Source organism: Bactrocera neohumeralis, chromosome 5 (genome assembly GCF_024586455.1).
Source record: "Bactrocera neohumeralis isolate Rockhampton chromosome 5, APGP_CSIRO_Bneo_wtdbg2-racon-allhic-juicebox.fasta_v2, whole genome shotgun sequence".
Taxonomy (NCBI): domain Eukaryota; kingdom Metazoa; phylum Arthropoda; class Insecta; order Diptera; family Tephritidae; genus Bactrocera; species Bactrocera neohumeralis.
Genome location: NC_065922.1, coordinates 26857998 through 26881687, shown reverse-complemented (window position 1 = coordinate 26881687; position 23690 = coordinate 26857998). Strand labels below are relative to the sequence as shown.

At 36.7% G+C, this 23690-nt stretch overlaps 1 protein-coding gene across 1 annotated transcript in view; it reads right to left on the bottom strand.

Annotated features, from left to right (window-relative positions):
• Positions 1-3874: 3874 nt before the first annotated feature.
• Positions 3875-23690, bottom strand: part of LOC126758839 (uncharacterized) — a 36720-nt gene continuing 16904 nt past the window's right edge. The window contains 6 exon segments of the mRNA XM_050473237.1: positions 3875-9810; positions 9871-10176; positions 10260-10388; positions 16790-17083; positions 17317-17792; positions 17795-18312. Of these exon segments, the coding sequence (XP_050329194.1) occupies positions 5140-9810; positions 9871-10176; positions 10260-10388; positions 16790-17083; positions 17317-17792; positions 17795-18116 (6198 nt within the window). The 5' untranslated portion in view covers positions 18117-18312 and the 3' untranslated portion in view covers positions 3875-5139.

The window sequence follows — 23690 nt, the reverse complement described above, 5'->3', positions numbered from 1 at the left end:
GGATTATGTTTTTGAACTGTTTGTCAATTGAAAGGGCTTCAGTTTAGTATCAACATTTCCATACCATTTTTCATAGAACTGTTGGAAAAACGAGTTTACGATTATGAATATACGTAAACATGTTCAAGATACCCACTCACATTTATATAATATATAATACCATTGAAAAAAGTACTAGTTCTACTACTCTCCATGCTTAAAAATACAACTCTTCGCTACTATTATGAGTACATTAACCTCCCTCCGCACTCAGTATCTGTATAAATGTATGTATGTACATTTCGCTATTATCGCGCTCCCCTTCGTGTTGGTCGTATGGAGTAAAGCAAAAACAAATTCACGTGCGTAATAGCACGCTACTACGAAATACGAAACATTTCAGAGAACTTCAATTATACTTCGCATATACGCACTCGAGTTGTGAGGGCTATGTGGCTGGCTGTTTGGCTGTTTGGCCGCCATCGACGCGACTCTCAAAAGTAAACAAAAAACATAAACATCACACGCGAGAGCGAGACTGGCCAATTGTATGAGCATTTGCTTTGTGGTAGAAGCATAAATTGGGTCATAGATATGTACAATATGCTCATGCTTCTTTTTGCTGCTGTTGTTGTGTACTGTTTTTGGCATAAGTTTGCTTTCGGCGGCGTTACGATAGAAAAGTCACGTCACATACACGTGATACAGTCGGAAAATTGCACCAACTATGCGCATACATTTATGGGCATATGTGCTTACACGGCTGTCTGTATGTATGTATGTATGCAGTTAAGTATGTCTGTAAAGTAGGTATGTATGTGTGTATGAGAACGAGTATGATTTTAGTTTGCTCCGGTACAAAGTACGTCGCTTTTCTCACGTACGCCGGCGAAATGACCTCCAGTGAAGTTTTACACTTTAACTTTAATCACTTTATTTATGTACGCACAGACCCACAAACATACATATTGCAAATACAGTCACATAAGCAAACATTTCAGCGAATGTGTGCTCCTCCTATCTTTATTTGAACACAATCAGGAAATTGCATTGAATGTCTGCGATGTCTGAATTCTTAAGGCTAATGATTTATGTCAGCATTAGAATTTCAAAATTTCTAATTTACTGTTCAAACGCTATCTGCAAGCAAGCACATACACATATACATACATGCATACATACTTATATGGTTTCATATGTCGTCATCTGCTTATTTTTAGTTTGCGCAGCAATAAATATGTAATTTATTTGAAGTCGTTAAATAAGTTTTGCTTTGAAATTAGTCTCATTATAATTGAGTATAGAAGTAATGAATACTATTCACATTTTAATGTAAACATTATAACTGTTGAAAGCAACAACACTTCCGCCGGTTTTTTTATTCTTTTTGCCGATTGCATTTTACATCGAAACCCCTTTATCGACTTCTTGTTGCTACTTTATCAATTCACAAATTTGTTGCATACTTTTAGGATGTATTTAAAAGGTAGCTGAATAATTGCGACTAATAAATGATACTGTGAAGAGGATGATGCTATGTGTAGAGGTCCATGCAAGTGAGGAAATTTCTCTGAGTGCCATTCACTTGGGAGTGGCCAGAAAGGATTCATTTCCATATGGCTCAAGCAGCTCACGACTTCTGGTCTTAGACCAAGTATCCTCTGGGTAGCCAAAACACGACGAAATTTGTGAATATAAGGTTTTTTTATTCTTTTTGCCGAATATACTTAGCTTGTCGAACAAAAAAGTTTTCCATACAACGACTTAAATTTGATAACTCAGTTTGTATGGCACCAGTATCATATAGTGAAAAAAATCGCTGCAGAGCGACCGGCAGCACCATTGAATAAGTACAACGCCTGCCTCGAAGTTGTAATATCCCGTAAACCCTGGAGAAAGTAACAGCTGGTGCTAATCAGTAAGGAAAAAGCAGATCCCAACTTGACATAAGCATACCGTCCACTATTCATGCTTGACACAGCGGGAAAGCTCTATGAGAGCCTACTTAAACCCAGACTCGAAACGACTATCAACGAAGCTGCAGGATTTTCCAGTAGTGAACACGGCAAGATGGGTTTAAAAAGAAATATCGGCGTAAGTTAGTGGCCAGGGTGCATCGCACTGTATCAGCTTACCGAACAGTGTCAGGTTATGCAATATTAGTTATAACCGGTAATGCCCCAATTGACCTTCTGGTACACGAAAGGAAAAAGCTGTGGGAGCTAAAGAAAACTTCCGAAAACAACCAGACAAACATTGACTGAATAAAGAAAGACACGATACTCGCATGACAATGAAGATGGCAGAATGAGAGTCGCGGCAAATGGATGGCCAGACTAAAAAAGAAAAGAGTGACAGCAGCACTGATAATGCGGAAGGAATTTTCCACCCCTAAAAAAACAAAAATATCATATAGTGATCCGATATTGATATCGCAAACACTGAGGAACTAGTTGGCGTATATAGAGACAGACGCAAAGGCAGTGCTTAATTCCAGCCAATTCGCCGGGATAGTAAAAGGTATGGCCGCTGAGATGCTTCAGCTTAGTCTGACAAAAGTCAGACAATGGTAGAGAAAGTATCTATGATGTTTCCATCATTGCAACTTTGACAAGTTACGACCTGCAAAGTCTTCCTCACCGCATGAGTATGAAAGGGCGGGTGTCCAACCTATCAAACGGAAGTGAACTTCATAGAAACTAATCAGTGAGAGTGATATATTCTTTCATCCAAAATTGAATTATTGGGCTATGAATTGGTGCTATATTCGTCTACTGACCTAAACTCCAACAACTGTTTGCTGTTCTCAGACAACTTTTGCTGTTCTCAGACCTTAAGAGAATGACCGTTGGAAGGAAGAACAATGAATGACGATGGCCGACTGAGAGACTGATTTTGAAGCAATACTGACTATAATATACTACAGTCCGGGTTAAATTTGATCAGATGGTGCTCTATAGATCAGATAGTGTACTACAGGTCAGATAGAGAAGAGATAGATACTAAAGTTTGCGGAAAGCACTATGTTTCCAAGGAAATTTACTCGCTAGCTTCAGTTCTAGTTTCTTCTTCAGTATAATTTAAGCTATAACAAAAAAACTAGCATTAGAGGATAAAATATGTAAAAATATTAAGCTCAAAAGCTCTGCTTCATTCGAAGCTTTTCAAGAAAAAATCTTAAATTGTAACAAAGAAACTAGCGCTAGAGGTTGAAATATGTAAAAGTATTAAGCCAAAAGCTTTGCCTCACTCGAAGCTTTTTAATAAAAGTTCTAGTTTTGCAATTCTTCAAAAATATTAAGCTAATTTCAAGAAAAAACTCTTAAATTGCAGCAATAACAAAGAAACTAGCGCTAGAGGTTAAAATATGTAAAAATATTAAGCCAAAAGCTCTGCCTCACTCGAAGCTTTTTAATAAGAAGTTCTTTAGTTGTAGCAATAACAAAAACCAAACCAGAGCTAGAGCTTAATAAATGCAAAAATATTAAGTTCAAAAGCTTTGCTTCACTCGAAGCTTTTTAGGAAAAAATTTTTAAATTCAAGCTATAACAAAAAAAAAAAACTAGCGCAAGAGGTCAACATATGTAAAAATATTAAGCTGAAAAGCTCTGCTTCACTCGAAGCTTTTTAATAAAAAGTTCTTTAGTTGTAGCAATAACAAAAACGAAACTAGAGCTAGAGCTTAACAAATGCAAAAATATTAATCTCAAAGGCTCTGCCTCACTTGAAGCTTTAAAAAAAAAATTTTAATTCTAGCAATATCAAACAAACTAGCGCTAAAGATTAACAATTGCAAAAATATTAAGCTCAAAAGCTCTGCCTCACTCGAAGCTTTTAAAGAAAAAATTCTTAAATATTATTTTTGGTTTGTTAAATAAAAATATAGATATTTTTTTTGTATCTGTAAAAAAGATATTATTTATTTATTGATTTATTAGGCAAATTATTGTTGTTGCTTTGCAGTGGTAGCGGTTTTTTTCGTCTGCTCATTTTTTTCTGTGTGAAAAAAAACATTATAAAACTTATGGATGTGGAAACTATAAAAATATGTATAATAATAAAAATAATTAGCAAATATTATAAAATTATATATAATTAAGTAAAATTATGTATAATTAAGTAAAAATAGCGTTTAAGGATAAAAATAAAGTAAAACTACTTTGTGAAAGGCAAACGAATGCGGGTGTAGGGGCCGTTCGACAGCCGCATACACACAAGCAAACGATTACACGTTAAAAACTAATTTAAAAAAATATTTATTTAAACGTAGATATGTAAGCATAAGTATATTAAATAATTCTATATATGTATGTATATATATGTATAAGTATAATTATAAATGGTTTTAATTTATGAGATTTTCATGAATTTTATTTTTAAATGTATGTATGTTTGTATATATATGCGTAATAATTATAAACATAGATGTGTGTGTATGTAATATACAAGCACTAACTAATTTTTGTTTTGTTAAACGAAGTGGAAGAGTTATGCATTTTCTTTTGATAGTCAAGGACTAAAAGCTTTTATAAATTTCAGGTTTTAAAGCGAATTTTCGTTGTTGTTTTTATATTTAAAATTTCAGATATATTTATGCGTATATGCCAATTGTTCTTTATGTAGAACCATAAAGGAATTGCATGCAATTTTTTTTTTTAATTTTTGAGGTTAGAATTTATAGGTTTGCGCCAATTAACAGCATGTGATACTTCAAAGGCCACAGTTTGCAGTATATTTATGTATGTATGTATGCAATATAACGTGTGAGTTAATACTTACCTGCGCTAGTGTCTGCAATAAGCTTCTTCATTTATTTCCTAACAAATTGCACTTGAACTGCAATGTACGGCAGCTTTGCTTGAGATTTCATAAATTCCATTTAAAGTCTAATTTTATAACTATTTTATGAATTATTTTAGCACTAAGTTCTATGATTATGATTAATGAGCAATGTGAATGCTTAACGCTAGTGAAATGCAAAACTAAATTCGCACAGCGATTATTGCTTATTAAGAGCGCGGCGGCTCAAAACGCCAATGGCGCTGAGCGCGCGCTGGCCAACGCGTTACTTCACGGTGCTGAGCGCGCGCTTGTCAACGCTCGTTACTTCATGGCGCTGAGCGCACGCTGCCCAACGCGTTACTTGATGGCGCGCATGCTTCATCGCCGACTGTTCAACATCTGCAGGTAGTATTCGCAGTTGGTGCAGTAGACGGCGGGCGCGATGACGTGACGCTTTCGACACAGATTGCACTCCACCGCTTTGGCGGATGCCTTGACGATGGCGTTGTTGTAGACGCGCGTCGGTATGGCCGTCACATTGACGCTACTGTCCAACAGCACTGGCGGTAGACCGTTCTGTTGCGTGGTAGCGGCGCTGTTGTTGGCTATGGCGGCGCTGAGACCCAACGGTTTTGGCGGTAACGCTGCTGACAAATTGCTGGCGTTGCCGCTGTGGTTGTTGCTGCCATTGCAGAGCGAGTCCGTTTCGCCTTTGGTGCCGGGCTCGAAACTGACCTTCTTCTGGTGCGATGCCTTGGTGTGCTGCGGCGGCTGTGTGCTGGCTAGCGCGACGGCGGCATTTTGCGGCACGGGGAAGTAGGGTGAGGGCGCGCCGTTGGTAAGGTGTGTGGTTGTGTTGGGTGAGGGGTAGGGATGCTGTGGTTTCGGCATATTGTTAAGGGAAGGCGATGGGAATTGTTCGCTGGCATAGCCGTGTGGCAGGGGTACGCGCTGGTAGGGTGAAGGTAGCGGTGCTGTGTCCAAACCTGGCACGCCGGGATAGTACCCGTTATTAGTTGGCAGTTGTTGCTGTTGCTGTTGTTGTTGCAAGAGCTGCTGGTGCTTCTGTAGTTGCACGGAGTAGCTTTGCTGCTGATGGTTGACGTGTGAGCGCGGTATGCTCACATAACTGGATTGTGCATCCAAGTGTTGCTGTTGCTGCTGTTGAGCTGCTAGCATCTGCATATGTTGCTGCGTGGCAACATTAGCGATGCCGCTCATGCTCGTGCGCGCGGCAAGCAATGCATGATTGTTGTTGGTGTTGTTGTTGTTGTTGTTGTTGGCATGCATGCGCTCATCGTACAGCGCGTGTTGCTGATGCGCTGACGTCAGCTGAGTTGCGTACTGTGGCTGTTGCTGCTGTTGTTGTTGTTGCTGGTGCTGCATGCGATAGATGTCTTGCACGGGCGTGTACACCTGTCCCGCTGGCATATATGGCATGGCAGATTGTTGCTGTTGGCGCTGCTCCTGCTGCTGTTGTTGTTGTTGAATTTGCTGCTGCTGTTGGCGCAGCGCTTCTAGCTGTGGGCGTTGCAGTTGCACGTAGCGTTGCATATCTTGACCCTGCAACGGCAAGGGCCGGCGATCGTTACCCAACATTGGCGACTGCTGCGCCAGTGGTAGCGACGCCGACAATTGTTGTTGGGCATGATGTTGTTGTGGTTGATGCTGTTGCTGTTGTTGTTGCACTGTTGGTGGCAGCGGTTGCACTATGCGCGATGGCGCTTCTGTTGGCAAGCGTATCATATTTTGCTGTTGTTGTTGTATAAGTTGCGCGGTCACCTTCTCGTTGGGATTTTGCGCTGTGCGCAAGACACGCTCCAAAATCGGATTCGGTATGAAGTCATCGTCCTCCTCATTGTCTGCCGTCGCCACAAGTATTACTTGATCGCAGAATGAAACGCTCTTCTTCTTGACGCGCTTCGGCAATGCGGTGCTCTGTTGCGCGCCTTGTTGTGGTTGTTGGATCTGGTGTTGTTGTTGCTGTTGCGCTACCTGCGCATTGCTCAGCGTTTGCTGCACCATTGTGTTGAGCATCTCAACTTCGCGCAGTTCTTCGGCGATTTGCGATTGTGGCACTTCGTATTTCGGCTTTGGCAGCACCTGATGTGGCGGCAGACGTTGCAGGCGCTGAGGCGCACAATCCACTTCATCCGATTCGCTCTTGTGCGCGAGCGGCGCTGGCGGTAGACCATTCATTTGTGTGCGTATCGTGGGTTTGCTGGCGGGGTTAAGCAGCTCCTGTGATGAGTATGAACGTAGCGATGGTTGTTCACCGGTGCTGGTTGCTTTCGTTTGTTCGAAACGGTTCGCCAGTTCGCGCACGCCATTGGACGACTGCTGCGTCAGCTGCACGATTGGCGAGTCTGTGGTGGCACGCTGTTGGGCATTTCTGAGATCGGTTTGCTTGGCCTGTAACTCTTTCAGCCAATTTGTGGGTTCACAGGTGGGTGTTGCCTGCTCTTTGCGCATCTTCATGAGTTGATGTCGCTGCTGCAGTTGGGCCAAAATGCTGGTGGTGCCCTCAAGCGTCTCCATGCTGCGCTGCTGTTTGCTTGCTTCGAGTACTTGCAGTTGGCTGATCTGGTGATTCAGCGGCTCCAGATCGATCTCCGGCGGTGGTGGTGGGAAATCTTCGCTGGCTTGACGCGAATGGCAAACCGATTGCGGTGGGCTCGGGTATGGCGGTAGTTCGAGTGGTGCATCGGTTGTATTACTGCCAGTGTTGGTGTTAACGTTGCCGTTAGCATTACCGTTTGCGCCGCCTGCTGGTACATCGACTTCATCTCGACCCAAATCGACTGGTGTGGCGCTATAACCGTTATAGTGTTGATATTGTGCCACACCATTTGTTGTCTGATACAAGGTGTCCTTCAGCGGACTCTGTTCGTTGTGCACCTGCGCACACGTTGTGATAATGGTCTGGCATGAGTCCTCGCTGATGGAGGTGTTGGAGCTCATAACCGAAATATTGGAGAGATTCGCTTCGTGATGGAAATGTTGCAACACCGCAGCGTCCTGCTGTTGTTGCAGTGCTAGCTGTTGTTGCAATTGTTGTGGTGTTAGCGCTGAGCTTGTGCGCATGGGCGGTGGTGGCGCTACCTTAGCGACCACAGTCAATTGTCGTCCGCTACCGTGGAAGCTCTTTCGCATCAATTTGCTGCGCTCCAAATTCGGATTTGCATTATTCGAGTCACGATAGTCGAAGTGACCCTCGGAAATGTAGCCACTCATGCCGTTCTTGCCATTCAAACCGACTGAGCTGTCGTCCACCGAAGTGGCGAGCGGTGCGGGCGCCTCCTTCTGGTTGGCGGCATCATCGCCAGCTTCGGTCAAATCAGGCATAGAGCGATTTTTGCGTCTTATGAGTCCACCCATTAAGAGTTTGCGCCGTATCTTATGCTGCTTCTTGCCATTTTTATCTTTCTCCTTCTTCTCGTCCTTGTCCTCTTTGTGCTTTTTCAGCGTATCCTTGGCGTTTACCAACAGTGTTTCCGTCAATGAGAATTCACGCGTCAGCTTATTGCGATCTTCACTGCGACTGCGTTTCTCCTTCTCCGATTTGCTGCTACTACGGCCGAAGATTGAGCGACTCTCACGCTCCGGCTTCGCAACAACAGGTGCGGCTGGCTCGTACTCGATGGCATTGTCATCGTTGCCCACAGCGGCTGCTAGCGCCTTCAGTGGACTCTTCTTTTTCGGCAGCGTGGCGTAGATCTCGATGCTTTTGTTGGCTGCAGCGGTTGCCGCAGTGGCGGCAGTTGCATTTGCCGGTGTCGGCAGCTTATCCAAAGTCTTATCCTTGCTATTTTGACGCACATGCTTCACGCTGCTGTTGCTGCCCTCACGCATATGCTTCATCTCTGGCATTGCATCCATATCAGCGCCCTTCTCTACCAAGATGCGACGATGTAAGCTGCGTGCACGCATCACGCATGTGTTGTGCTTCATGCGTGCGAATGTCATGGTGTGCGGATTGCTGTAAGGCGCATCCATGGCGGCGCGTGCACGTCCGGCAGCGGCATTGCAGAGTACCAATGCGGTCTCCAGATCGTGTGATTCCTCGACGAGACGCGATTTCTCCAACAGCTGATCGGCCTCGTGACACAGCTTTTCGCAATCGCCCGAGAGCATAGTTGAAGCGGCAGCCTCGGGTATCTTCGCCAGTTGTGGATTCAAATGATGTTTCGGTGGATATGAATCGGTTGAGCTCAACGAGAACGAATCATAACCGGGATCGTAAGGTAAACCATTGCGTGTGGGACTTTGTGGCACTGCGGGTGGATTACGTTTGCCCACCATATAGAGATAGGGATTATCCAGCGTAGTGGATGAGGCAGAGCTTGCGCTATTGCGGTCACCCGACCAGTTGCCCGAATCGCGACGTCTCGGTTGATTCAAATGATCCGGCATTGTCAGACCATCACTGGGCGGTGACGAGCCATTCGAAGAGCCACCGCTGACATGTCCCGACTCAGCGCTCTGACTGCGTTGCAGCTGCAGATGATATTTGCGTACCATCTGCGCATTAAGTACTTTACCGATCTTGTGGGCCAAAGTATCGCCATCCTTCTCATCGGCAGTTTGGGCATTCGTAACATTACCGTTATTGTTGGCGAAGATCTTATCCTGCACAACGCTCAAATTCTGATATTGCTGTGCATTCAGCACGTGCTCCACCGTCTTGCGGCGTATATAAGCATCGGTTTCATCATTGTTGTTGTTGTTGCCATTGTTTGCGTTGTTGTTCTTGGTTGCAGCCACAGCAGCGCCAGCAAAGATGTTCTTTTGTATAACACTCAAATTCTGATAGTCGTTGGGCGAGCGCAACGGTGTTGGTGTGATGGCACGGCGTGTATTGCCCAGATTCGGTTTATCCGGCGTGATGGGGCTCGGTGTTATGGCGCGACGTACAAGCGTGGATTGTGTGGTCTCCGGCGCGAATTGTGTGCCGCCCGAAGGTGGCTGTGGCACAGCGTAGAGCAACAGCAGCGGCTGATAGCGACCGCGACTGCATTTGTCGACAACGCCTTCCCAGTTGGGACCGACCTAAGAAGCAGTTAATTTTAGTAAGATTTTCGGCGTATAAAGCAAATGTGTCACACTTACCTCCTTGACATTTGCATCATCGAAGTACACCCAAACCTTGAGTTTGGTGTGGAAGAAGAATGTCGTATAGTGTTTACCGTAATACGAGACAATGCCGACCAACTCATGTTGCACGTTTTGTGCCCAACGATGTTCGGCGACCTGATGGAAGACGTCCGACAGACGTAAACTGGTGCCGATGGCCTTCAGCACAGCATGCACTTGATCAGCGGCGGGTCGCTCTGAGTCCCACACGATGCCAATCGAAACGACATCCGGACGATTGAGCAGCGCGCGACAGATACCGATCTTAGCGCCACAAGCATTCTAGAAAATGACGAGAAACAAGTTTAGCAAATGCGAATATTTGGTAATATGACGGGGGAAGCAATTTAATAGGCGCCACTTACCGGACAATCTCTGATGTCACCCATATTACCGGCGGCGCGTAACAGCTGGCCAAATGTGAGTTGCTGGTGATTTTGCAATGCCAAACTATTTTGTGAGGTCAACGCTGATGCCGAGACATAGTGTACCATCTGAAAAGGAAACAGTAACAAAAACAAATTAATTAAAAGTCAGAAGTTGCAACCAAATTTGTGCATGTTTTGTTTTCGAATTACTATAACAGCGTATAATTAGTGAAGCATCAACATAAACTATCGTTTTTCAATTAAAAATTTCGGCAAAAATAATTTTTCATGTTCGAACTGAAAATGGTGTGACCCATTCGCTGCGTGGGTTCATTCATGGCTCAAATATGAACAAGCGACAGCTCAACAAGCTTTGCTGCTGTAAACTTTATAGTTTACGTACAAACAAACTCGAGCTGTTGAACTATGGAATGAACTTAAGCTGTACTTAACGCGTTGATTGTTCGACAAATTCAAAAGCCGTCGAGTCGGCTGACCAAAAATGGACGGTGGACTACTTGACCGCTAGGGGTGAGTGTTTTAGCATTGTTGTTGCTATTGTTTTGGCATAAATAATGCTGTGTTCACACCGGAAAAGGACGCCCACTGCTTAAGCGCGCAGCTGACTAACCAAAGACGGTAGTCCATGTGGAGACTGAGGGCGTACTTGTGGTTGCTGTTGTTGTGGCAGCACGTGTTAGAGTGCTTTAACACGCCGCTAATGGACATTTAAGTTAATCCACTTGACTAAGCGTACACACCGTCTTTAGCAACTAAAAAATATCGGAGTTGTAGGCGAACTGGTTGTGGAGAGTGAGAACTGGAACAGTTGAAGACATGAAAAATGTACTTCATTAGATGAAAGACGTAGCGGAAAAGTTGTGAAAAGCAGCCTTGCAGCCTCATTTAGCCTAATCTAGTTAAACTTTCTCAAAGACCATGAAGAAAAATATCAATTTGGGAGTTCAGAAATTCGCAAAATTTGTGCATCTTACTCGGTGTCTCCATAAAAGCTCATTTAGTATAAATTATATCGCGTCAAATTCAATATTGTATTACCCTAATAATACAAATATTCGTGTCTTAAACTGTAAACCAGTATTAAAGAGTTTGTTGGTTGTTCGAGCGTGGTTTCATGTTCTTTGGCTGATGTCATTAGCTCTTAACATTTTTAGTGGATTATAAACCACTAACAGCTTCTAGATGCGAACTTATTTGGAAAAATTTGCATTCGGAGATCTTTCTTTGCTGAAGAAGACATCGATATAGGGAGTGCCCTTAAAACTATGTTCTTTCAGAAGTCCAATTTAACTTTTTTCTTCAATATTTTATCCCATTTAAAATATAAGTATTCCGGACCAAAAATATATATGAACGTATGAAAGAGGCAGAGAGAAAAGAGGCTCGTTAGCTCACCCTTTTGAATTTTATTGTAGTAAGGCCCTTTGTAAATACTCGTGCAAGGCCAAATAGTTCGGATTTATCAGATCATTGGTACACATTTGAATAAATGGCATTTTATCTTTACTAACGTTCCATTGCAGCCAACGTCGAGACCCTCAATGTGTCCTCGGTGTGACATAGAACTTTTCAAAAAACTTTTATGTCAAAATAACATGACTAAGTCCTTGCTTTTAGGACCTGCGAAAGACCTTGGCCTTACTGAAAAAATATATATAAAGTTGATTTTTATGGCCTACTATATATTTTTAGTTCGGCATCCATACTTTTTCAACGCACTGTTGATAAATGGTAGCGACAATACTTTGTTACCACTTGAGTTAAGCTGTTTATTGTCTTTCCCTAGCAATTATGGGGCGTATGTATATTTTACTTATTAATTTTATTGTTATTTTTTGAGATTTTTTCCCTCCACTACTAATGAGTGCGAATGGGTGTGGGTCGCGCTGTCTTGCTAACTTGTTGAAGTGCTAAAGAGTGAAGTGAATTATAGTAGATCAAAACCATAAAACAGAATAAAAATTATGACAAATAAAGTAAAAATAACAAAAAAAATTGTTTATACATATGTATGTGTAAGTGACCGTATTCAATACGATCACGATCAAAGACTCTTTACAAATGGCAAGCTCATGGCCATTTCTTGCAATTTGCTTTCATTTTCACTTGGCATTTTGCTCTGGAAAGCAAGCGGCGAGCTAAATCTATTTTGTCATGCTTCCTGATTGGGCAGTGAGTGGAACTAATACTGTTGCCACAATCAGATCAAGAACAGCTAAGGCACAGATTGGCAGCGTGGGCGATTAAATAAACTATGGTATGCGTTAAAGCGATTATGAATGCTTACATGAGATCATTTTATCATATTTACTAATGCTATGCTTTATATATTATACATATGTACATATAAGTATACACATAGGTATATTTATGTGTACTTATGTTGTAAAAAGTACTGCAAGTCGGTTTTAACCAATTTAGTTTTGCTTTATATTGAAAATCTGTATCAATGTGGAACCATATAAGGAATTTATTTAAGCCTAGCTTAAATTTAGCTAATCTAATTGGTCAAAGTTAGTGGTTTTTGGTTTGCATATAATCTGTTCTCGAAAAGAAAAAGATTTGAGAAAAAAATTGTCTCATAATATTTATATCATGATATTTATGCCTTACCAATTATTACATAAAATTTATGGTATGACATAAGAAATTTAAAAAAATATTTCGCTTCTTTTTTTTTAATTTTGGAAAAATATTGTCTCATAATATTTATGTCTTCACATTTATGTCTTACCAATTATTGCACAATATTTATGGCATGAAAGAAAGTATCTTATAATATTTATGTCATGAAAAAAAAATTGGAAACTGTTTAGTAAAACATTATCTCATGAATATACATATATACATACATATGTATATGTATGGCTTACCAGTTGTTGTATAACATTTATGGTTTGACATAAAAATAGGAAAAATTATCTTAAAAATTTTCTGTCATAACATGTTTACCAATTATTGCATAACATTGATAGTATGCCATAATATTTTTTATTTTTTTTTAAGTATTTTTAATTTCAGTTAATTTATTTACATACCTACATACATATCTATTTTTTTTAACATTTATCATATTTATAAAAGCTAAGCAGCTACTAGCTACAATAAACAGCTTAGTATCTAAAACATTAAAATTGTTAATTTTTTTGCTATTTGCTTTTGCAATAAATTCCTTTTTGTATGTGTTTAAAAGTGATATATTTTCATCGCAGCTTTTGATCAACCAATCATTACCCGCACCTACGCAATTAGTATGATATTCTCCTCTTATAAAGATTTATGCAAAAAATTAATTAAAAATCTAAGAAAAAAATAACCAAATCTGCGCACAGCACCCCAGTACCGCTACATATAACACTACTTCAAATATAAGTAGATATACATTCAACTTATATAGCAACTGCCGTGTAGGAAAATTTTGAAGACTTCTAAATTGGTCTAAAACTGGTTACATTTTCACTAGTTGTTAAAAAAACAATTCATAAAAAGTGTGTATTTTAGTAAAATGGTAACAAATATATTCTCAAATGAACTAGTCCGCAAGTAGTTTCTATAGTACTAGTTGAACAAATATTAAAAATTATGAAATTAGCATTTTTTCTACATTCCATATTTATTTTCTTCGTTCACAGAAATTTATCTAATTGTCAGATTTTGTTAGCAAATTATTTGAAGCAAATTTAGACTACAGCAGAAATGTTCATTTTTTGAACAGTTAAAAATTCAAATAACTTGTTTTTTTGTGTTTAATTTACAAATATAATAAAATATGGTATATCTGTCATTTATGTCGTGACATTTTTTATATTTAAAAATTTATGTCATGACATTTTCATTTCTCATTCAAAAATTTAAAATAATCTTTACGTTTTAACAAAACTGAATATTCAAATATTAGATCTCAAGCAAGAAAAATTTCTGCAGGGTCCGTATGGCATTTTCTCAAAAATTTGACAATAGCAAACTATTTGCTCACTCGTCTAATGAGTCTACCAACCACTTCAGTAAATCATTTATCTTTTCTACTTCGTTATTGCTTTTGTAAATTGTCCTTCAACACAAAATTACTGCCTTCTTAGCCACAAAAAAGTATATATGTATAAGTGGTTGTGTGTTCAGCTGCTCAATATATGAAAAAGTGGCGCGTAAATACCAATGATTTGCGCAAAGTCTGCTCTGACCGTCAAGTTGGCGATTTTCACATGCCCCAACGCAATTCTCAGGCAACTTCATTTAGTGCTCATGCATATTTATGTATCCATTCACAATTCAATGGAGTGGTTAATTGTGGCAATTGTTAAAAAAAATTAAATTTATCTATGAAAAATAAAATTTAGAACAAACGCGCAGGTGCTTGGCAGCTGGTTGACAGCAGTGCGAACTGAACTGGTTCTCAAAGACTGCAGTGTGTTTGATAACTTGAACTTAAAGCGTTATTTATCTATATTGAATTAAAGCGTTTTAAGTTGCTGGTTGCTACTGGTGTTGTGTTAATATTTTTTGTTGAACTTTTTTTTTTTTTAAACTAAAAAAAAGTAAAATTTCAAAAATTAAAATTAGAGAAAATTTTATAAAAAAATTTTAACTTAAAAAATTAAAATTAAAAATTTTTAAATTAATTAATTAAAAATTATTTAAAATTTTTTTTTAATTTTAAATTTTTTTTATGTTTTTTATATTATTTGTTTTTTGAACTAGTTTTTTAATATAAAAAATTTATCCCAATTTTTTTTTATAATTTTTAAAAGCAAAATACTTTTTATAATGCTATTAACTCACATCAACTCAGTGAGAAAGATGTGAAACTAGTTTAATTCACGCGAACCCAACCAGTTTCTTGTGTGAATGTGCGCTCATACACCAGTTTAGTTGTTGTATACTTCTAACGTTCCCCATTTACATGCGCATGGGTGTATCTAAGACTGGTCTGCGCAATTTATGCTGTTGCACTTGAGCGCCGCGTGTGCTCATGCTGAAGCATGATTTGTAATGAAAGACAAGCGTTGCGGAAATTTGCATACTTGAACTTAACACCAAATCACCAGGTGATGTATACACACACACAAACTCAAAGAAATACACACCTACATACATAAACATGCTGTTGGCAGTGTAGTGTGACGGGCCACAAGTGGCGAAGGTGTCACAGCAATCAAGTGTAACAAGCTGATATTTCATTCGCGGAGCTAGTTATAGGGCAAGTGGTGACGGTGGCTTTCGTTTTGGTTGGATTGTGGGCGTTTTGGTATACTTTTTAGAGCTACTGCAGATTTATGCTTTAATGGTCTCTATACAACCATGTTCGAATGAATGAATGAATTAGTTTTACTGAAAGAAAAACGCCTTCGTAGGTGAGGTTCAAGTTTAGTTTGACACATTTTACCATATTTGTATGTAGAGTGGTGAGTTGTGAACTACTAACAAAAGAGAGAAGTGTGAAAGAGAGCTTGAAAGAAAAATCGACTGAATCTGAGAAGAAAAAAATCGACCGCTCCGTTAATTAGACAACGAATACTACAAATTCATGGGTTTACAAAGGTTTCTCAGTAATTAAATGGAAATAAGGAAATAAGTTGATTGAAAACTATTGAAGAGGCTCTAAGTAAACTCTATATAAACTCTAAAGAACTGTAATCGGCTGAAAATCATATTATAGAGGAGCTGAGAGCTGCCTCGACTTCATAGTATCTAAGATTGCACGACGCGGCCTAGTGTGGAAGTGAGGCTACACATTTATATAAACAACTTGCTTAGTAACTATGTATTATAAATGGTCAGAATTATGCTTTAATAATCCAAGGAACTGTAATCCTCCGAAAATTATATTACAGTGAACAGCTGAGCTGGCCTGACTTTATAATATCAATGTTTTATCGAGATGATCTAGTGCGGAAACAAGTTTTCGACTTTGGTTCGATGTCAACTTCGGTTTGGAGCACAGGTAACAGGTCATATTATCAACACTTCTATATTTTATAGTACAAGAAATCTTTTCAAGAGTGCTTCTTGCTATAAACTCAATAAAAAGAGAGTTTCCTAAGTTACTACAGGATTTCTCTCGAATAGATGGTTGAATGGTGTAACATTTGAGTGGAATACATTGATATTCAATATCGATCTCAGTCTTGGCATACTTTGAAATCCAATACTAAATTTAGACCAACAAGTGAACATTCTGAAGATTTGTTTAAGGTGTAACACTTTTTACGATTTAAGCTCATTGTGTTAGTAGCAAAAAGTTGCCGATAGATGGCATCACTGATCATGGAAGAACATTTTTTGGAAAAATAAGACTATATCGGAAAAAAATCGATGGCAAGGAATGAATATTCATAAATTTGCTATATTTTTTACTCTCTTCTAAACGGCTTTCCTTTCGATAAAGTCTATAAAAAGCATTACTTTGCATTCAAACCCCTCAACTGCGCATTTCTAATTATAAAATTTAATTCCGAACAAATTGCGTAGAATGTATGCTATGCGCCTAATTTGACGTCGTCACTCACCTGTGTGAATGGCAATTGCTCCGAATTGGCGCCACACTTGCACACGCTCTGCTCGATGACGCGCATCGCGAAGCGACGATGTGCCACACACGCCTGCGACTCGCAAGCGTCGCCATCATCCGGCGAAATGTGCGAATGCACACGATGCAACAGCAATTCAAAGCACTCTGCCGCATCGCCTAGGCAGCCGAGCGGAAAGCGACGACCTGCTAGCGGACCACTAGCCAAGGCGCGACGCAACGGCTCCGGACATAGAGCCGGTTCAGAGCTGGTCTGCAGTTGTTGGAAAAGTTCCTGTGGAAAAATGGAAATAGTAAAAATATTAATGAAATGAATTGGAATGGTTGCAAATTGGCAGTGGATAATAGTGGGTTAGGGGATAATAATTAAATGCTAGAATGCACACACACACAGTCACACACACACGAAGACACTAGCGCGTACTTAGCACAGAAAATGGTAGTAAAATGTAAAATCAAATTAAATTAAATTGAACATAGTTTAACAGTTTACGCTTCAACACTCACAATCACAGCGTTTATGCAACGATCGCGCTCCCCGCCACCGCCGCCCGCTTCGTGCGCGAGCAGTGTGTCGTTGCTGCCGAAGATGTGCTCATTGCTGCTGCTCTTCCGATAGTAATAGCTGTTGTTATTGTTGCTGTTGTTGCCGTTAATTATATTGCTCATGCTGCCACCGAACGCGTAGCCCCAACCGGCCAACTCGGCGGTGGACGCCACCTTCGCGAGCGCAGACACTTTTCGGCTACTGGCGGTTTGGCGCGTCAGCGTCGCCGACTTGTAGCCGTCCAACAGGGGATCGTACATTTTGCGCGGACTGCTGCGTGGCAAGGTGCCATTATTGCTGATCAGCTGAGCGTGCTGCGGATGCTGTGGCTTGAGTGGTGAGTTGATGCTGCTGCAGTTGGCAGGTGCTTGCACGTAGTGTTGTTGTTGTTGTTGCAGCTGTTGTTGCTGATGCTGAAGTTTTTGCTGTTGTTTTGCTGTTGTTGTATTTGCTGTTGTAACTGCTGCATTTGCTGTTTCTGGAGCTGTTGCTGCAGCTGCTGCTGTTGTTGTTGTTTTTGACTCACCGCATTCTGATTTGGTCGACAATTCTCTTTCGCCGCAGCAGCTGCTGCTGCTGTTGCTGCCAATTTGGCATCCTTCGCACTCTCCACATTGCTATTTTTAACATTATTGTTGTTGTTGTTATTGTTATTTTTGTTTTTATTTGCGTTCTTCGTTTCCTCCAGCGTCGTCGTCGTCGTCGTCGTATTGGCCGCTGTGTTGGCCGGTTCTTTGCGTTTATAGCGAAACTTAATCATAGTGATAGTGCTTACTTCGTTGCTCTTATTGTTGTTAGTATTCGGTTGCTGTTGTTGTTGTTGCTTTAAGTGGTGGCGTTTCCGTTTCTGATTAGTTACATTAAATTACCAATGTGAACATTGTTGACTTCCGTTCGCGTTAGCGCCTGCTCGTTGCTGTTGTTGTTGTTATCTTTTTTTGTTTTTATTGTTGTGGCTGTAAAATGTTGTAAATAAGTTTCGTTGGCGACAGAAGTGTCAATGAATGCATGATTGGTTTGGCTAAACGCAGGAAAGTGTTGAGTGCTGGCGGTGTTTTGGAGAGCTTTTCTGAGTTGTTACTTATGTTTGAGCTTTTTTTATTTATTCGGAAGTTAAAATATTTGAATTTTTATGCTTAGGATTAACTTAAACTTGTGATATGTTGAGAACACTTTTATTTTTGTGAAAGCAATTCACTTAATATAATAAAAAAATCTAAATAAAAATCTCTCGAGAGCGATATTCAAGTATAAGGTTTCAATTAATTTGAAAAACGCTTTTGTGACGTCATTTTAGCGATGATTTAAAGGAGAATATAAATGAAAAATTATATCTAGTTATATATTTTATGGTCTTTCTGGAGATTTTTAGCACAATTTAGTCACATTTATATTTATATAAAAGTTCTCTTTCTTTTGCGACACTCTAAACTCTGCTACTTTCAAAAAAAATTAGAAGAATTTACTATGTACATTAATTAAACACCAGTGAGTATGTGAATTTCACATTCAAGTGCTACAACCTCTTATAACTTTTTTTACCGAGAAAATGTCAGTCTGAATGATTTATGAAAGTTCTTTGTTTGATTCGCCACTCTATAAATTTCAGCGAATTGAAAACAAACGAAAATAAGAGCAACAAAACGGGAGATATTGAAATGGAGAGAGAGAGAAAAAATGTTCACTTAAACTCTATATAAAAAATATTTTACTTTTCCATTTTAATTAATTTATTAAAAAATATTTTTCTTTATGTTTGGTTATAAAAAACTCCGCTTAAAATCAATTCACTCAATTTACCTCCCTTTTATTACATAATAATTCATATTTTCGCTTTGCCTTCACTTCTAACTGCTGCAGGTAATTCATTGTGAGTCAAATCATGACTTAAATTTCGTAATGCCTTATTTCCGTTAGCACATTGCACCACAATTTCAACTTGACCCCATTTAACCCGCAAGAATATCCCACAACACAGAAAATAAATCAAAGCAAATTTTGCAGAAAAAAACAACGACAAATCTAAATCAAAGCGGAAAATGTATGGTAACAATAGCGAACTGTTTAAATGAGAATAAAAAAGGAAAATAGTAAAAAAAAGTGTACTACGCATACAACGGTAGTTTTTGTGGAGTAATGCGAAACTCGCTGCTGCTGATTTGTCTATAAGATAACGAGCAATGACTTAACTAGCGAACCAAGAGACGGGAACAGACAGATGGCAAGTGTTGCTAGCACAAGAAGTATATATATATGTACTTCTGCCTATATAATATATATAGATATAAATATATATATTGTAAAGTTATATTATGTTGCTAGACACGCTCAGCTTGATACGCTTTTATGTATGTAAATTGCGTGAAAGAAATATAGGAGCTGCCAGCTGTCTTGAATGGCAATGACTCACGGCGCGAACCGTTGCAAATTCGCACAAAAAGTTTGCAAAAAATTGTGGAATTAAGAAATGTGTTAAAGTAGTGATAATAAGTTTAAGACATAATAAAGAAATAGTAGGAAATAAAATTAAAAAAATTAAAATAAAGCAAATTAGAGAAAAAAATGAAAATAAAAAGCTTAAATTTAATAAATAATAATAAAATGTTTCTTAATAAGTTAATAAGTTTGTATAAAATCAAATTTTGGTATAATAGAATAATGTAAATTAAATAAAAAATAAAGCAAATTAAATTAAAACAAAACAAACAAAAAATAAATTAAAATAAAATAATAAATTTAGTAAATTTAAATTAAAGTAAAATAAAAAAAAATAAAGCAAAATTAAGTATAATAAAATAATTAATTCAATTAAATAAAAAATTAAATTAAATAAAGTAAATTAAAACTAAAAAATAAAAAAATAAATTTAAAACATAATACATAATTTAACTTAAATTAAAATAAAAATGTATAATAAAATAGAGTAAATTAGCATAAAATCTAAAAAATTTTCAAAAAAAAATTAATGATACTAAAATAAAATTAAGTAAAATAGTATAAAATAGAACAGAATAAATTTAGAAGATAAAAAAATGCATTAATGAAATTTCATATTTAAATTTACTTGAATTAAAATAAATTAAATCAATTTTTAAAAATTAAATTAAACTCAATTTAATGAATTATAATTAAATTAAACCAATTAAAAAAAATAGAAAATAAATTGAAAAAATTTGATTTATGTAGTTTATTAGATTGATTTAAAAAAATTATTAACTTCTTACTTTAAAAATAATAAAAAATAAAATAAAATAAATTAACATAAAAAATATATGACAGAAATAGAAAACATTATAAAACTTAACTTAAAATTTAATTAAATTGAAATAAAAAAATTAACCAAAGTAAAATAAAATAACAAATTAGGGAAATAAAAAAAAATAAATTTATGTGATTTTATTTAATTAAATATAATTATAAAATAAATTAGAAATTAATAAAATGATATACAGCAAAATTAAATAAAATACATTAAATTAAAATAAAAAATTAATTTATGAAAGAAATGAACAAAAATGTAAAATGTTAAATTTAAAATAAATAGAAATGAATAAAAAAAATATAATAAAACAAAATACAATACAAAAACAAATTTGAGAAAAAACTGCTAAAAATAAATTTATGTAATTTTATTAAAAAAAATAATAAATTTAGTCCATATGTAATTGAAAACAATAACTGAGTACAACATACAAACATATTAAGTTACTTTGGTATACCAAACCACACTGCAAATTTACCTAATGGTTACAACAAACACCACCGATCAAGCAAACAAGTGCACGACAACACAACCAGCTTTTAATAAAATCCCACCACAACTCCTCAACTCAGCATAGCAGGGCAACGGAAGTACGCAGTACTTAGTAAGAACTGCTCAAACTCTCGATATCCAAAGGAAGTAAGTAAGTGAATAAATGCTAAGTTATCGCTTCGCGGCAATTGTGAATTTAAGCGTTCCGGAAGCCTCTAAGGCGTATACGAAAATTTAACTCTTTGACTTTTGAAAGCGTTGACTGTGTGCTGCGCGCTGTTATTGGCTACTCGAATGGGGCGCTATAACCTATTTGAACTTTTGCTTCCAAGCGCAGGTATAAAATACACACTGGAAACGAGAGTCGAAGCCACGCAGGGGAAGAACGACTAAAGGGAAGAGCCAAAGACAGTCATTAGTAAAGTGATGCGGGTAAATGTTATAAATGCTATCATTTAGAACGTGAACGGGCATGTGTATGTGTGTGTGTGTGTTTGTAGGCACATGCAAATTCAAGCCTTGTGCGTTTTTGGCGCACGTGGCGTCGCTCAAGTTGGTAAGCAAATGACGTTAATGACATGCCACGCAGAGGAAACAACAAAAGCAATACAAGAAACTTGGCGAAAAAAGAAGCAAAGGAGTGAAATTGTACAACAGCAAAGCATTAACAACAGTTGTAGCTAAAAGGCAAGCCGACTAATTTAGTTGTTAATATACAACAGCTGGATTGCAAAAAGAAGCACATACACACATACACTCGCCTGTATGTGTGTAAGTGCGCCCGAGGCTAAAGTGTGACATTAGGATATTGTTGGCAGCAGTTGCTTGCAGCCTTTCGGATCGTAGGAGCAACAGCAGCCGCCAATTTGTCTTACTTTTTTGCGGTGTGGCGCGTATGTGGCACGTCATACAGCGGTTTATAGTTATTGCAATAACTCTTTGTGTTTGACACTTGCTGCTGTCTCGCTGTGAGTGACGTCAAGTGAGGTCGTTTGGGGTTCAGTGCAAATTTCGTAGAATATTGACATGCAGCTTGTTTGTATGCAGGCAGATGTCGGTTTAATACATTGTATGTTATTAGGCATACATATTATGTCAAATATAATTCTAAAGTATTTTGCAAAAATAAATATATTTTTTCAATTTCAAAGCAGTTGCATTTTTACTCGTTTAGCTAGTCGATGCTCTGCCGATTTCACGAAATTAATTAAATTAGAATGTTTATAACAGACTTAGGATGCTCTATCATTCTTAATTTTTAGTGGAAATCTAGATAGATATTAATATAAAAATAAATTTAGACAATAAAAAATCTCAAGCAATAACTGAGGTGTATAGTTTGTTGGAGAAATAAAATGTATACATATTTTGAAAATTAAAAAATAAAAATTATTTAAATATATGTACAAAAAAATAACAAAAAAACAAACAAAGCAAAAAAAATATATAGGCATTAAAAAAAATAATTTACAAAATTTTAAAAATTAAAAAAAAAAACAAAAATTAAAATAAAAAATAAAAAATAAATTTAAAAATATTAAAAAAAATAAAAAATTAAAAAAAACCTATAAAAATTATGAAATAAATTTTATTTGGGTGATACAAAAATCTAATATATTACTTTTTTTTTTAATTTTTTAACAAATTTTATTTGTTAATATGAGAATATAGAAATATTTATATTATTTTGTAATTTTTTAACAAATAGTATTACTACTTTTTTTTAAATTTATACTTGTTTAAAATTTGCAGAAAATTAATAAATTTTTCTCTCTAAAATATTTTTTTTTATTAAAAAACAACATAGGAAAGAAAAAAATAATTATTATAAATTAAAATTGAAACTAAAATTAACCTCTCATTAATTTAATATTAATTAAAAATTAAAATTAGTTACAAGATTTAAATTAAAAATAAATTTAAAGTAAAGTGAACGTTAAATTAATTTAGTATTTATTAAAAATTAAAATTAAATATGCTGAAATGGCATAACCTTATGTAATAAAATATAAGAAAAAAACAAAAAGAAATGAAAAAGTCAGTTTAATTAAAAAAACTTAAATGAAATGAAGCAATTTAATTAATTAATTTATGCTATATTTTTTAAATTCTTTCAAATATTCTTTAAAACATTTTACGTTTTTGTAATTGAATATTTAAGATACTTATTTAAATATCAAAAATTTATAAATTGTCCTTGACAATTATTTATAATTATTTTTAAATTTTAAATACTATTTTTTAAATTGATATTTTATATTTAAATTTTAAATATTAAAAATTACTTCTTTTTCACAAAATTTTAGAAAATAAAATTTTTAAAAATATTAATTAATATAAAATTTTACTTTTTTTTACAAAATTTTATAAAATAAAGAAATCACATTTTTAAATAAAATACGATTTTTTTTATTTTATAAAATTTTTAGTGTAATTAAATTTTTTTAAATTCATTTTTATATTTTTAAATGCTAAAAAAATACAAATATCCAGACTAACTTAACTGTTTGACAATTTAATTGAAAACTTTAATTTTAAAATTGTTTATTATTTTTTATAAAGTGTTCTAAAGTTTGCAGC